Here is a 12,430-nt window from a genome sequence, read left to right on the forward strand (position 1 = left end):
GCCAGCAGGGGGAAGCAGCTGGAGCCCATCCCTGTCGAAGAGGGCCCTGGCAGGGAGAGGAGACAATGGATCCCAGGCTCAGGGACACGCTACCCGCCCCAGACATGAGCAAAATCCAAAGCCAAAGCCCAGAGGCCCCCGCCTCCCAAGGCAAGAGGACGCCAGGTCCCTCTAGCCCAAGGCTTGTAGCATGTGCCTCTTGAGCACCGCCAGCACCCCAGAGCCAACAACAACCTGCCCGCCCTAGAGTAGGTTCAGGGGGGCCCAGCCCCCCAGCGCAGGGAGTCATGAAAGGCACCCCAGATGGCGGATGGCAGATGTTTATTTTTACACTGTAAATGGCGGATTGCAAATGTCTATGTGAAAATTTAGAAAGATTGATCTAATTTCTCTGCTTTGGATACTTTCATACAAACCTACTAAATTGTTTTATTCATGAATTTTCTGAGCCTTTTTGCAATCTATCATTGATGTATGTGTCAGAGGAAGTTATTGCCTTTCAACTAATTGTTTATGACTGACAGCATTCAAAAACTGTCAGTCTGATTTTAGAGCTCTTCACGGTACTGATAAAGCCTTATTTAAGTTTCCATGCTAGAAATAAATGTCAAAACCCATGCTGCTAAACTTGAGTACAGCAGACCACTCCATCCCTCTACTTGAAAGTTGGGGTTGCAACCTTAGAAAAAGGTAGAACCTTTTTTGTTGTCGTCCCATTTCACTCATGGCGTTCCTCAAAAGTCAATCCATTACTGTTCTCCCATTGTGTGCTGCCATTAGGTCAGGTCATTTCTGAACATAATGCACAGTACTATTGTGACAATCCACTAATCCGAACAGCCTAAACCAACTTTCCTCCTAGAGATCTGATCTTGTTTGCAACACGCAATTCCTTCATTCTACAATATTGGAGCCCTATCACATAACATTAAGCCAAATGCAAGAAATGTCTGTTTACTTCGTTCTGGCCTTTGTTTTAAATACCAAAGGTTGTTCCGTCATGCTTCCTTTAACTTGAGTTAACATTACATTTACTCATTTGGCAGACGCTTTTATCCAAAGCGACTGACATTTGAGGAACAACATACAAGCACCAACAGAGTATCAACTACAGATCTACAACTGATACTACATTAGTAAGAGCAGCAATAAATACTAGTAAGAACTATTAGCACATATCACATCAATGGGGAAAGAAGTAAGAGTTAACAAAAACGTGCAGTCAATACAAGGGAACTGTAAGGGGATAGAAGAAGAAGAGCACAGGAAGAGTATGTTAGAGGTTAGGAGTTAAAGGTGGAAGAGATGAGTTTTCAAGAGCTTATTGAAGTTAATCTCCAAAATTAGATCCTTCTCATCAATTCATGACTTACACAGAGATGTCCATGCTTTAATTTCTCCTTCCTATATATCTGTAATGGCCTCTACAAGGTTTTATTAAGGCTTCTCTCTTTCACCTTCAATTGGTTCAAAATGCTGCTGCTAGGATTATTACCGGTTCAAGGAAACAAGATCTTATAACTCCAATTAAGGCCTCCCTCCATTGGCTTCCTGTTAATCTCTGCATTGATTTTTAAAATGTTATTGTTGAACTTCAAGGCTTTATATGACCAAGTTCCTAATTACATCAAAGATCCACTAACCCCTTCTCAGTCTGCACGCCCTCTGAGCATCCACTGCTGTTGGCATTCTGGTTGTTCCCAGAGCACGATTGGTGACTAAGACCTATCAGCCCCAGAACTCCAAAATAACTTATTTACCTGCTGAGATTAGGTTTACAAAATCTTTATTATGTCTTAGGTTACACTACATTTTGCAAGTGTTTTACTTGTTTTCGTGCATGATTATTTAAAGTTCGATCATTTAGAAACAATGCTACATATGCTCTATAAATTACTTATTGATCCACAACTATTCTTGTTTCCCCTTACACATTTTTGTTAGTGTCTTCTAATTGTTAACAAACGTTATTAATCCACAGAAACTAAATTATTAACAAACATGTCTTGACTGAAGAAGAAGAAAAAAAAAAGAGAAGAAAGAAGAAAAACAACTCTTGGGAGGTTTGTTGCAGCAACAAAACAACTGCAATTAATATACATACAAGTACTGGGACTAAGACACCCAGTTGAAGTATGATTACAGTAACCAACAACTCTCAAGTACTGTACAAAAAGTCAAACTTTGTCAACATCTGTTTATCTAAAAAGATACATTTCTCTGTTTGTTCATATCACTTTTTCAGTCCTCTATATGATCCTTGATGAAGTTTTCTAGTGGACTAAAAAAAGTAATAGATTTTATTATTCTATTACCAAAAAGTTAAAAGTCCCATCTGCAATTTATATAATAAGATATCGGTACTTGGCGTCTGTGTATCGATACAGTATTGCCATGGCAAATATCACGATACTATGCTGTATCGATTCCCCCCCCCCACGCCTACTGAAAAGGTGAAGCACGACTTATTTTGGACTCTGTGCCACAGTTTTGAACTGATCAGTATCGAGTCTTGCCCTCAGTACTTCAATCCTGCTGGAAGGAATCGACTCAACAAGCATCTCTGCAGCTTCATTTACTTCCACTGTTCTTGCCATCACACTTGTGCTTTTTCACATAATCGAGCCGAATGAATCTTTTATTACAAATGCTGCAACAAAATGGTTTCTCCCCCGTGTGGATTCTCATGTGTCTGGACAAATTGCGTCTGGAACGAAAACTTGATTTACAAACTGAGCATGTAAAAGGTTTTCCTCCTGTATGAACCCTTAAATGTGAGGTCAAATCTGAGCTTTTTGCCAATGTTTCACCTATACAACTAAAGGGTGTCCCCCCTGAATGGACGGTCAAGTGCTGTCTCAGTTGAAACTTATGTGCAAATCTTCTACCACAGACAAAACAACTAAATGATTTCTCGCCTGTGTGAATTCTCATGTGTCTCTTCAGACCCGAGTTGTGGCGGAATACTTTACTACACTTAGAGCAGCTAAATGATTTACCAACAGTGTTACATCCACTGTTAATTTTCAGAGGGTTTACTCCTGATCGAGTTTCCATGGTCCCCTGCCATTCACAAATCTCATCGGTCTGAGGTTCAGAGGAGCATGATGTCCTGACATGAGTAGCTGGTTGTAAATATCTATGTGGATCCGAGTTGCTGGCTGGTTCTGGTCCTCCACAGTCCTCTCCATCAGCTTCTGTTTTCATTTGTTCAGTGAGTCTTTGATGAAGCTGCGAGGACTGAGGTCTCTCTTCATTGTCTTCTTCACTCTTCATAAGGACTGGAGTGAATGTGAACTCCTCCTCCAACCCTAGAAGCTGCTCTCCCTCCGGACTGGTCCAGAGTTCCTCCTGTTCCTCTTTAATGTGTGGGGGTTCTGGTGGGTCATCCTGGTCCAGACTGGGGCTCCAATCGCTTTTAATGTGTGGGGGCTCTGGTGGGTCCTCCTGGTCCAGGCTGGGGCTGTTTGGGGGTTCTTGCGGGTCCTCCTGGTCCAGGCCGGGGCACCACCCCTGCTGCTCAGGGGGAACATCGTCCTTTTTCAACAATAACAACTGGACTTCTGTAGAAAATAATGAAATACATGCATGTTTTAGAATTCTGTAATTTCCTGTTTTTGAGATTTAGAGCCGTATTTTAACCATCTAAGTGCACAGCCTAAAGCATGTGGCGCAGTTGTGTTTGGGGTGGGTCCAACTCCAAAATTACTAGTTTAACGGTGGAAAAAATAGTCAAGTACCAGGCGCATGGTTCAAAAGGTTTGTACTTAGTTGGTGAATTAGTCATGAGTGTGTTCTGGGTGTAACACGCAATAAACCCATCAGAGTGTCATCCCCCATTCCCTTCAAAAGCCAGTTGTGCTTGTACCTTGGTGCATTGCCATTTTAATAGTGGATGATCGCCGCAATATTTAAACAATCAATTGACTGATTGAATTGTAGACTCACAGTCGAGAGGGGATGTGTACTTGATATAAAAACTGTCTCTGATCATGAAACCTAATGTTCCCCTGTAGCTCTTTGGTTTATCAGTGAAGTGTCTGTTAACAGACAGAAGCTGTCTTCTCTATGAAACGACTATCCAGACCCTCACTGTGGGTCACATATATGTAGTTTCTTTATTTTGTGTTTTATTGCTGTTTGAGTGTTTTCTTATTTCATTTTAAATGTTTCCATGTGTGGAATAAAGTCACAGCAAATATTGTGGGCCATTTAAGCAGCAAAAAAAAAATAAGATAATGTAGTTATAAAGTTGACATGACCGGACAGCGGAAACTCTCCAGAGTAAACAGACTTCAACATTTAACTTCTGAAATAATTCAGACGCTCTGATGGAGCTCAGGATTGATCAGGAGGACGGTGCTTTACTCCAAACTGTTTGACTGTATGAACCTGGACTGTGTGTGAGAGCTTTTAGATGTGTAGCAGGACACAGAACATGAATTAACATTAGATCCTGATAATCCTGTCAGCGTGACGGGAGATTTTAATAATCAAGGACGTTGCGCTGCTGTGCCTCGTGCATAAATGCACACAGCATCTCTTAAGCGCATCTTCGGAGGTAATGCACCCTAAAATAAACAGTGAAATACTGCTCCGTTGACTTTAGCCCCTTTTTTGGTGGTGGTGGGGGATTTGCAATCGCTTTCTATTGCCTCAAGATAGCAATGCGCCAACAATTTGCCTGACCACACCTCATTTTAAGATGCCACGGCACCTGCTGCTGTTAGTTTGTTGTTGTAAAAAAAAAAGTGTTGTGAGCCATGCTGTTTGTTGGTATGTTAAAAAAACACATCAGTAGCAAGAGGGACTTTTGTAGTTCACTGGTATAGCCTACCTTTTTAAATGGTTGGTGCCCCATCACATTTTTACATATAAAAACGTTTCTTACTTGCAGTGCAGTATTTTCACACAGTGGTATTAGTACTTTTACTGCAGTAAAGGATATGAATCTTTCCCGTTACGGCAGAAAATTGTTTATGCTTTTATGCATGTTCTTTTACTATTATTATTACTTCTTAAAATTATTATGTTGTTATGTCTTATCTTATGTGTTGTGTTTTCTATCCTTAACCTTTCCTTCTTCTGTCCACTAGGGTTTAGGTCAGAGCTGTGAGATTGTGTAGTGTTCTCCTTTCTTGCTGTTTTGCTGGACGGGAGAGGATCTCTGTTCCCCAAAACATAGAAACTCAGGCCGAATCCCAATGTCCCCCCAAAAAGCCCTGAACCCTCACAGACTTTACTGACGTTACTTGGAAAGGGAATGAGTTTAAGAGGCTGCGAGGGCTCAAAATGCTGTAAACAGGACAGCACTTTGACACTTTATCCCTTTACCTTGACAACGCTGAGACACTTTGCACTTTATTTTATGCTTTTGCCTGATTTTTCAGTCCCGCAGGCTCTCGCCCTGCAGAGTGGAGGAGAGGGAAATGTCCATATTTGTCAATAATCCTTAACTATTGTTGGTCAGCATCATTAAGAAAAAACTAAAATGAATAGTTGAATAAAGGAAGTGTGTAATAAGGTGACTGCTTTCCTCTGACTTCACGTGATCTATGCAGCATCTTAAGTTTAGAAAACCTTCACAGTATTAACATCAGCGTTGGTGTCGATGCTTGTTTGTTTCCAGCTTTTCTTCTTCTCTTATAACGCGGATTTCTCGCTTCCCCTGTTAACCCAAGTGTTTCACGTGATACCGCTATGAAATGTGGGCAGTTCCCTCAGCCAACGTCTGCAGAAATGCGGACTTACGAAATTTTATAGACCCCTATAAAGGGCTCAAAATGTCCTCGCGCACTTGCCGGGAACGCGCCTCCAAGTCTGAGCCTGGACATTGGGCCCTAGACGAAGACTCCCAGCAGTTTCCAGCGAGAATAAGCAGTAAAGTGCACAAACCTGCTCTGTGTAACCGGACTTCAGGCTTGAAAACAGCGTCCAGTAGTTTGCGTTGTCCACAAAGTTCCTCCTCGTACTCTGCTATCGTTCTTTCAAACAGCTCAAATATCTCTTCAGCAGCCGCACTTAGTCGCTGCTGGACAAAAGCTCTCAGCGTTTGGACTTTAGACATGTTTACAGCAGCTTTTCCTCCAGACACACTCCGTTACAGACACGCAGCTCACTCTGACGCGCGCTGTGGTGAAAACTCACGTTTACGTCAAACAAAGACAACAGACTCTCTGTCGGACAACCAGCCCGGTTACATTTAGTGGTAACACACGCGGTAGCCAACGGAAGTATGCTTGCTTCCGGTATTACTACTTTCCTGATTTTCAAACTAAAAGTGACCAAACTTTTATTTTAAATATCTCTGTTCAAAATTAAAAATGGGTAAAAAAATAAAAAGAGATTTTCCAGAAGTAAACACAAAAATACCACAATATAAAGTAAAAGTAAACAGTTCAAAAGCATAACACATGAATACAGACAAATCTATGTATAATTCTGATACTGTATAATATTCCAGTGTCCACTGCTTTATCTTCATTTTAGAATTGACATCTTTTGTTTTAACTGTCACGTATGAAGAATGTCTGTAAAGTCCTAACACTGACACATATATATATAGACACACTGACATATGTTGCCGTAAGCTCGCCTGTCTGCTTTTCAATAAGTGTTTGTGGATCTTTCATCGGAGGCTCAGCAGTGTCAGAACAGCTAAATGTATTAGACTATGCAGTAAAACACCTCTTTTAAGACACTTCTGTTAGAACTAAAACATACTTCTCAATAAATACTGAATTAAAACCAACTTTCTGAAAATGATCTACTTGACATTCCTCTCATAACTCATTATTTTATTGATACTTTAGCTGTGACTGTTAACATGTTATCAAATGAGGCATTTCGTATGTGTGTGTTTAGGAGGGTTAGCGTGAAAACGAGAAGTTTTAAATGCATGAAAAACTTTACACAGTATTCGATCAACACAAACTTTCCCCCTTTCTGTAAACACGCACATTTTAAACAGAATCCATCTCAAAGAGGTAGTTTGTTTATGTTTTATTTAAAACAAAATGCTAAGTGCTGAAATAATGCCTTGTGAACCATAAACATCATATTGTACATGTTCTTTCCATGACTTTATAAAGCCTGACAGCAGTAGAAACTGTGGGAGCTTCCCATCGGCCCCCTCTACCTTCCGTTAGTTAGTTAGCATGCAAAGACTGTGTGTCAGTGTGAAGCATAACATTTTTTAACAAGAACTACGGTCACATAACTTTAACAATGATCACAACTACATAACCTCAATGAAAAACACATACATTTACAAAAAACACACATTCCAGGACTTTTCCAGGTAACGCTGCAGTTCAGCTCTACAATGCTCAGGGCTCTCATTTATAAAACTGTGTGTAGATTTCTCACTAAAAGTGCCAAAAAAATGGCATCACATCCACACGCTGGCGCTCAGTGTTTGGCTCGATAAGGCAACGAACATGTGAGAACAATATGTGAAACTCTGCTCTCATATTTGCTCGACTGACACGTTGGAAACGGCATCAGTTTAAATGTAATTTTTCCTCCTGCTCACCTTATTTATGAGAATAAACTGCACTGCATGCAAGAATTAATCTGATTCCTGATTAAACTGTCCAACATATTTGAGGCATTCTTTTGCAGAAACAGAATCTCTGTTTATCATCCTGAATCTGGATCTTTTTGTGGCTGCAAATTATCTTAAATTGTGTGTTTTTTACACACTTCAGGGAAAGTCAATCAAACGGGTGTTTGTTTATTCAGAAAGGCTTTAAGCCAGTAATACTCAGAGGTAATATTTCAATTTCTTTTACACAATAGTAGGCTTATTCTTTTCAAACCGTTTCATCCTTCTGCCATGTGAGGCGCCGTTTCTCTTCTCTCCTCTTTATGTGCAGGGTTCAGAGTTTACTTACAGGACGCACATTCTCCTGTAAAGTTTGTTTTTTTATAGATCACAACCTTTGCTTGGGAAGCGGCGTCCGCACTTTTGCAGCCCTGTTTTGTACGTACGCACCGTTTATAAATGAGACCCCTGGTCTGTAGGGGAAGAAGTGTTGCTTTGGCTGCTAGTTGTTAGCTGGTAGGTCCGTTGTGAATCCAGCCAGGTGGGGAAGAAGCGGCCATTGTGTCGTGACTGTAAGATTAGTGTTTGCTTGTCTGGTTCGTACAGGCCACGCTGGGAGTTCGCTGGCGAGTCGGGCCGGTGACCAGAGTACGAGTGGAGCAGAGGAGCAGGGGAAGAGGAGAGTTAGAGAGTAAAGTCGCACAGCGTCTTTTATCAATAACGTAACGGCGGAAGTCCGGGGTAACTGACAGATCCTAGCCGAGGTTGAGTTTGTGGGCTGAATACCTGCGAAATAGTTCAATGACTCACATGATAACTGTGAGGCCCCTGTGATCCCAACACTGGTCGTTCCAGGGCTCTGCAGAAGGGCCAGGCTGTGGTTCGTCCGGTCCCTGCATCGGCTGGTCGATCAAAGAAACATCCGGTCTCTGTGCTGGCTGGTTATTCTGTGATTCGCCCACAGCCCCAATTACAATGTGGAGGTCGAGCTCTTGGTGAACCCTGTCATCCCTATCTTGTAGCTCAGTTGAACAGTGTGGCTCACGTCCTTTGAAATCAATAAGAGGGGATGAAGGGAAGCGCATCTGTGCTTCCTCTTCGTCTGACGACGGCTCCAGTGTTACTTTTTTGGTACGAAGATACAGTCTCAGAATTTTTGCTTGGCTTACTTCGTATAAGCATTCTACAGTGCTCCACCTGTTGACATGGACCTGGGACGACTTCATTTTAGTTGAATAATCTGAGAGCTTTGTCCTTTTTTTTGAAAAACCATTTGGGAAAAACAGGCGTTCAGCTAGTTCTTTGATTTCCACCGCTGTTTTATCCTTGTCGATGGTCAGGTGTCTCGTCCCCCCCCCATTTACTGCTTTCACTAGTTTGTACCGTTTCAGTTTTTCATCGTAATCCATCCATCCAAGCTGAACCCGTCTCTCTTTTTTTTTTGCATTTGTATTTCCTGCTAATGCCTTGTTTTTTACAGGTACTCCAGACGGCCATCTCTGCCCCAGCCTTTTAAGTACAGCGTCTTTCCTGCATGCGTCAAGTGATGCACTGCTTGCCGGCAGAAGGCCACAGCAGCGTTTCTATCTCCAGCTTTAGAGAGGTGCTTTGCCAGGTCTTCATCTTTCATTACAGATGCATCAATCTGGAAAAACAAAACATTGAGAGCATGATTAGATTGGCCTATACATAGGAAAATGATTAATCATCCTTAAACACCATTAAGCTACATGTGTTTGAATTCACTTTCAACTGGAGATATTCTTCTATTTCAACATCTTACTGACTTCCTATTCATTTAAAAATTTTGAACATTAAAATCTGCTTTTTGGCTTTTAGCTTAATTTTAGGTCATTAAAATCATATTAATTAAATGTACTATTAGTATTTCATTATTACTCAGTGATATTCCACTGCATCCAGTAACAGTCAATGGCCAAAAACTAGTGTTGACCCCATCAGTTAACCCCAGCTGCTATTGCTGTGACCCATCAGATTGTTTTCACAGCGCAGTATCGCAACACTACCACATGAACAGCTGTGCTTTTTCTAGTCATTTCTAATTTTACCAGACCTTACTGATGCTAATTACCTGTAAATGGTTACCATTTAATGCTCATGCTAATCGCTGATGACTCCAGCACAAAAAAATACCCATGATGCAGTTAACTCACTTATACAGTGCTTACACTGCACTCTCACCTCTGTAAACCCGTCACAGTATATTATTGTATACAATGTTTGGTTCGTTTTGCTATTCCTAGTTCCTTGCCATGAACTGGGAAATACTGCGAGAGCGATGCACCCTGATCCAAGATAAGCGCAGAACGCTCTTGTTGTACTGAGGTCATATTTAGACCCAGAGGTGGCTCTGATGTCTCTCAAACAGACCTGGGCAACTTCGAACATTATCTTAAGTCTGTTGTAACAAACCCAGGAGTTAAAATGGAGAATCAGATCAATTCTGTTGTGAAAGCTGTTTTTGTTTCAACTTAGTCTTCTTACTAAGCTAAAGCCCTTTTCATCCCTCACAGACTTTGAGAAGGTTATATTTATATATCACAACATGCCTTGACTATTGTAATGCTCTGTATGTAGGTGTTAGCCAGGCCTCCCTCTCTCGTCTACAACTGGTCCAAATGCTGCCGCTCGTCTCCTCTCTGGAACTCGTAAGTGAGATCACATCACCCCTGTTCTTGCCTCCCTTCACTGGCCCCCAGTTAATTTTAGGATTGATTTTTAGATTGTATTATTTGTTTTTAAAGCCCTCCAAGGACTAGCTACAGCCTATATCGCTGATCTATTGAAGCCACATGCTCCTTCAAGGTCAATAAGGTCTGCGAACCAGTCTCTTCTTGTTGTCCCTAAAACACGGCTCAAGAGCAGGGGGGGTCGAGCTTTCTCAGTCGCAGCCCCTGTGGAATGAATTGCCTCCTCACGTCAGACTGGCCCCCGGCCTTCTGATTTTTAAATTGTGACTTAAAACAAATTTTTACTGCTTGGCTTTTAACCCGGGATGAGAGCTGTATGTTGCTGTTCTGTTGGTGTTGTATTTGTCTATGTACTGATTCATGTCAATGTACAGCACTTTGGTCAACCTGATTGTTTTTAAATGTGCTTTAGAAATAAAGTTAGACTGGATATTAACAACTTAACGTTGGATGTATTTAATTAATGCAATTAAAGCAACAAATTAATTACCAATTTTGCCTTGCTCGCTAATAATCTCCTTTATTAACCGATGCTTGAAGCAGGCGCTGTGCACTTTTATATACACTTATCTCGTGGCCACAAGTAAATTAAAACGTGGGAACAAATTGTATCTCGTGAGCACGCAATAGCATATATATAATATACATATTTTTTCTATGTGTGATCCTTCTGGGGTTCCGTACTTACTTTATTGTTTTGCAGAGGGTTTAAAGCAGACTGATGTTCCCAATCACAACTGTCTTCAGTGTCCGGTTCAGATGATGGTGACGTCTTATCATCAATAGCTTGATGTGAATGTCTCTCTGGATATGGGTTCCAGGCTGGTTCTGGTCCTCCACAGTCCTTCCGACGGGTCCGGAGTTCCTCCTGTTTCTCTTTAATGTGTGGGGGCTCTGATGGGTCCTCCTGGCTCCACTCCTCTTTAATCTGTGGGGGCTTTGGTGGGTCCTCCTGGTCCAGACTGGAGCTCCATTGCTGCTGCTCAGGGGAAACCTCTTCTTTACGCACAAACAGCCGCTGGACGTCTGTTGAGACTAATGAAATACAAATACATGTTTTAGAAAACAAATTTCCTGGTAACATTTAAACCACGGACACCACTACATTCTTAAATGTGGAGAGAAATGATGCACATTTTGTTAAATATATTTGAAAGTCAAACTAAATCAAATGAAGCATATCATGTGCTTCATTTCTTCAGAGCAGAAACAAATCGACTGTGATCAACCTAGTCCACATTTGGAAAGTCTAGAAGAGCCTGCGATTATTAATTAACCCCCATTAAAGTTAGCGGGGGGGCTAAACTGGAAAATCTCCAACAGTAAGATGCCACATTAATGCAGCAGGAATATTAATCCAGAAACATCAGATATAACAGAGAAACTCTGACAGGAACATTTTACTGCACTGTGAGTACTTTTACTGCAGTAAAGGCAGTTTCCAGCGAGAATAAGCAGTAAAGTGCACAAACCTGCTCTGTGTAACCGGACTTCAGGCTTGAAAACAGCGTCCAGTAGTTTGCGTTGTCCACAAAGTTCCTCCTCGTACTCTGCTATCGTTCTTTCAAACAGCTCAAATATCTCTTCAGCAGCCGCACTTAGTCGCTGCTGGACAAAAGCTCTCAGCGTTTGGACTTTAGACATGTTTACAGCAGCTTTTCCTCCAGACACACTCCGTTACAGACACGCAGCTCACTCTGATAAAATACACACTGTGAGGCCGAGCTCCGGCTCCGGCTACTTCCTGCTGACAAGCTAACTTCCTTTAGCATTCTTGGCTAACAGGAGATGAGTCTGAGGTGAAACATCCCGAAAGTTTAAACAGAGTCCACTTAAACACGTTTATCCTCACATGCAGGCTCTGCTGCTGAACTCCGGCTGCATCTTACTGTGACAGAAAGGAAAATATTAGCATGTTAGCCACAGGAAGTTTTCCTCCTTCTTCATATGGATTTACGGCAGTTTAGACGCTTCCAGGTGTTTCACTGCCCTCCTCAGGAAGTCACTATAATGAAAACGTTATTGCACGTCCAGCATATCGTGCAAAAGTTCATTTATTTCAGTAATTCAACTTAAAAGGTGAAACTAATATATTATATAGACTCATTACATGCAAAGTGAGATATTTCAAGCCTTTATTTGATATAATTACAGCTTGTGAAAAACCCAAATT

General features: G+C 41.5%; 2 protein-coding genes across 3 annotated transcripts; both read right to left on the minus strand.

Moving 5' to 3' along the window:
- Positions 1 to 1,769: 1,769 nt before the first annotated feature.
- On the minus strand, positions 1,770 to 12,149 carry LOC119909147 (zinc finger protein 333-like). Of its 2 annotated transcripts, XM_038727335.1 has the most exons (3): positions 11,919 to 12,149; positions 5,896 to 6,084; positions 1,770 to 3,563 (listed from the first exon to the last, which is right to left on the minus strand). In XM_038727335.1, exons 2-3 carry the CDS (start codon positions 6,065 to 6,067, stop codon positions 2,572 to 2,574), a joined length of 1,164 nt encoding a protein of 387 aa, XP_038583263.1. In that variant the 5' UTR covers positions 6,068 to 6,084; positions 11,919 to 12,149; the 3' UTR covers positions 1,770 to 2,571. The 2 variants fall into 2 exon arrangements, with proteins under 2 accessions (XP_038583263.1, XP_038583194.1); XM_038727266.1 differs by lacking the exon at positions 11,919 to 12,149 and having other exon boundaries at positions 5,896 to 6,173.
- LOC119912067 lies at positions 8,993 to 11,939 on the minus strand. The gene is made up of 3 exons (XM_038731078.1): positions 11,730 to 11,939; positions 10,946 to 11,292; positions 8,993 to 9,191 (listed from the first exon to the last, which is right to left on the minus strand). The coding sequence occupies exons 1-3, from the start codon at positions 11,899 to 11,901 to the stop codon at positions 9,021 to 9,023; spliced, it is 690 nt and encodes a 229-aa protein (XP_038587006.1). The 5' UTR covers positions 11,902 to 11,939; the 3' UTR covers positions 8,993 to 9,020.
- Positions 12,150 to 12,430: the final 281 nt, after the last annotated feature.

The sequence above is a fragment of the Micropterus salmoides genome, unplaced genomic scaffold, assembly GCF_014851395.1.
Source record: "Micropterus salmoides isolate LMB-PRFRI ecotype aquatic unplaced genomic scaffold, ASM1485139v1 Ms_hic_scaffold_1, whole genome shotgun sequence".
Classification (NCBI taxonomy): domain Eukaryota; kingdom Metazoa; phylum Chordata; class Actinopteri; order Centrarchiformes; family Centrarchidae; genus Micropterus; species Micropterus salmoides.